Source organism: Seriola lalandi, unplaced genomic scaffold, assembly GCF_002814215.2.
Source record: "Seriola lalandi dorsalis isolate HSWRI2012SDOR001 ecotype SW California unplaced genomic scaffold, Sedor1 jcf7180002054549, whole genome shotgun sequence".
In the NCBI taxonomy this organism is placed as follows: Eukaryota; Metazoa; Chordata; class Actinopteri; order Carangiformes; family Carangidae; genus Seriola; species Seriola lalandi.
The window spans coordinates 66,164-67,215 of NW_019525102.1; the positions used below are offsets into that span (position 1 = coordinate 66,164).

Below are 1,052 nucleotides of genomic sequence, written 5' to 3' on the forward strand. Positions count from 1 at the left end.
GTTTTTTCTTTGTATAAACAGAGTTGTACCCAGACTACAGTGAAGTCCTGTGATAAGATCTTTGATGATCTGATCTCCTCCATAAAGAAAAGACGCACTTTGATGAGGATGCTAATCAAATTCCGGGAGAAGACTGCAGTGGCTCAGGCTGAAGAGCTGCAGCTGCAGCTCGAGGAGGAGGTCACCAAGCTGAAGAGGAGAGACGCCGACCTGGAGGAGCTTTCTCATACAGACGACGACATTCATTTCATTCAGGTACCAGACGCTGTCAGTGTGGTGGAGAGCGACTTCATGGTTTTTTTGTTTGTTTGTTTGTTTGTTTATTTATTTATTTCACATTGTATACTTTTTTACTTATGTCGGTTCCACGTGGCTGAGTAATTGTTGCTGTACAGCCAAAGCTCCTCCATCTGTAACTGTGAAACTCATTTTTCTCAGCGACATGGCTGAATGCATTGCCCTAAAGTGACATCTGTTGGCAACATTTTGACATTACAATGTATGATGACTGTACTGGAATATCTTGATTGATTTTTTTGTCTTTCCTCTGGTGTCTGACTTACTGAACTTCCTTCAGACTTTCCAGTCTCTCTCCACCTCCTGTGAATCTCCAGATTTGCCAGCTGGAGCTGTTGTTCTTCCTCAGCGTTCGATCGGAGCTGTGACTGACCGCGTGTCTGAGCTGAGAGAAAACATGGAGAAGCTCCTGAAGGACACATGGCCTGTGATCTCTGCCACAGGTACCTGACAGAAACATAAAAGCAGTTACATGGTGTTTTTATTCAGGTCCGATGATATTTAGGTTTGTTGTTTTTCCTTTTTGTTAGTGGGTGCTGCAGATGTTGTACTGCCGCCTGTGCCAAAGAAGAGAAATGAGTTTTTACTCTGTGAGTAAAAGATTTAATCCTCTGCAGTTTCACAATACACTGATGCATTGATAATGAACTGGATATCTAAAGGTTAATGTTAATATTACCTTTGCTCTTCCATCAGATTGCCGTCCTTTAACACTGGATCAGAACTCAGTCTACAAATACTTGTCCCTTTCACAA

The 1,052-nt window shown here is 42.4% G+C and overlaps 1 protein-coding gene across 1 annotated transcript in view; it reads left to right on the forward strand.

Moving 5' to 3' along the window:
- LOC111661704 (E3 ubiquitin/ISG15 ligase TRIM25-like) overlaps positions 1-1,052 on the forward strand; it is a 13,266-nt gene that overhangs the window by 3,514 nt on the left and 8,700 nt on the right. Inside the window, exons 5-8 of the mRNA XM_087176381.1 lie at positions 22-255; positions 578-740; positions 828-887; positions 994-1,048. Of these exons, the coding sequence (XP_087032507.1) occupies positions 22-255; positions 578-740; positions 828-887; positions 994-1,048 (512 nt within the window). The remainder of the gene's footprint in view (positions 1-21; positions 256-577; positions 741-827; positions 888-993; positions 1,049-1,052) is intronic.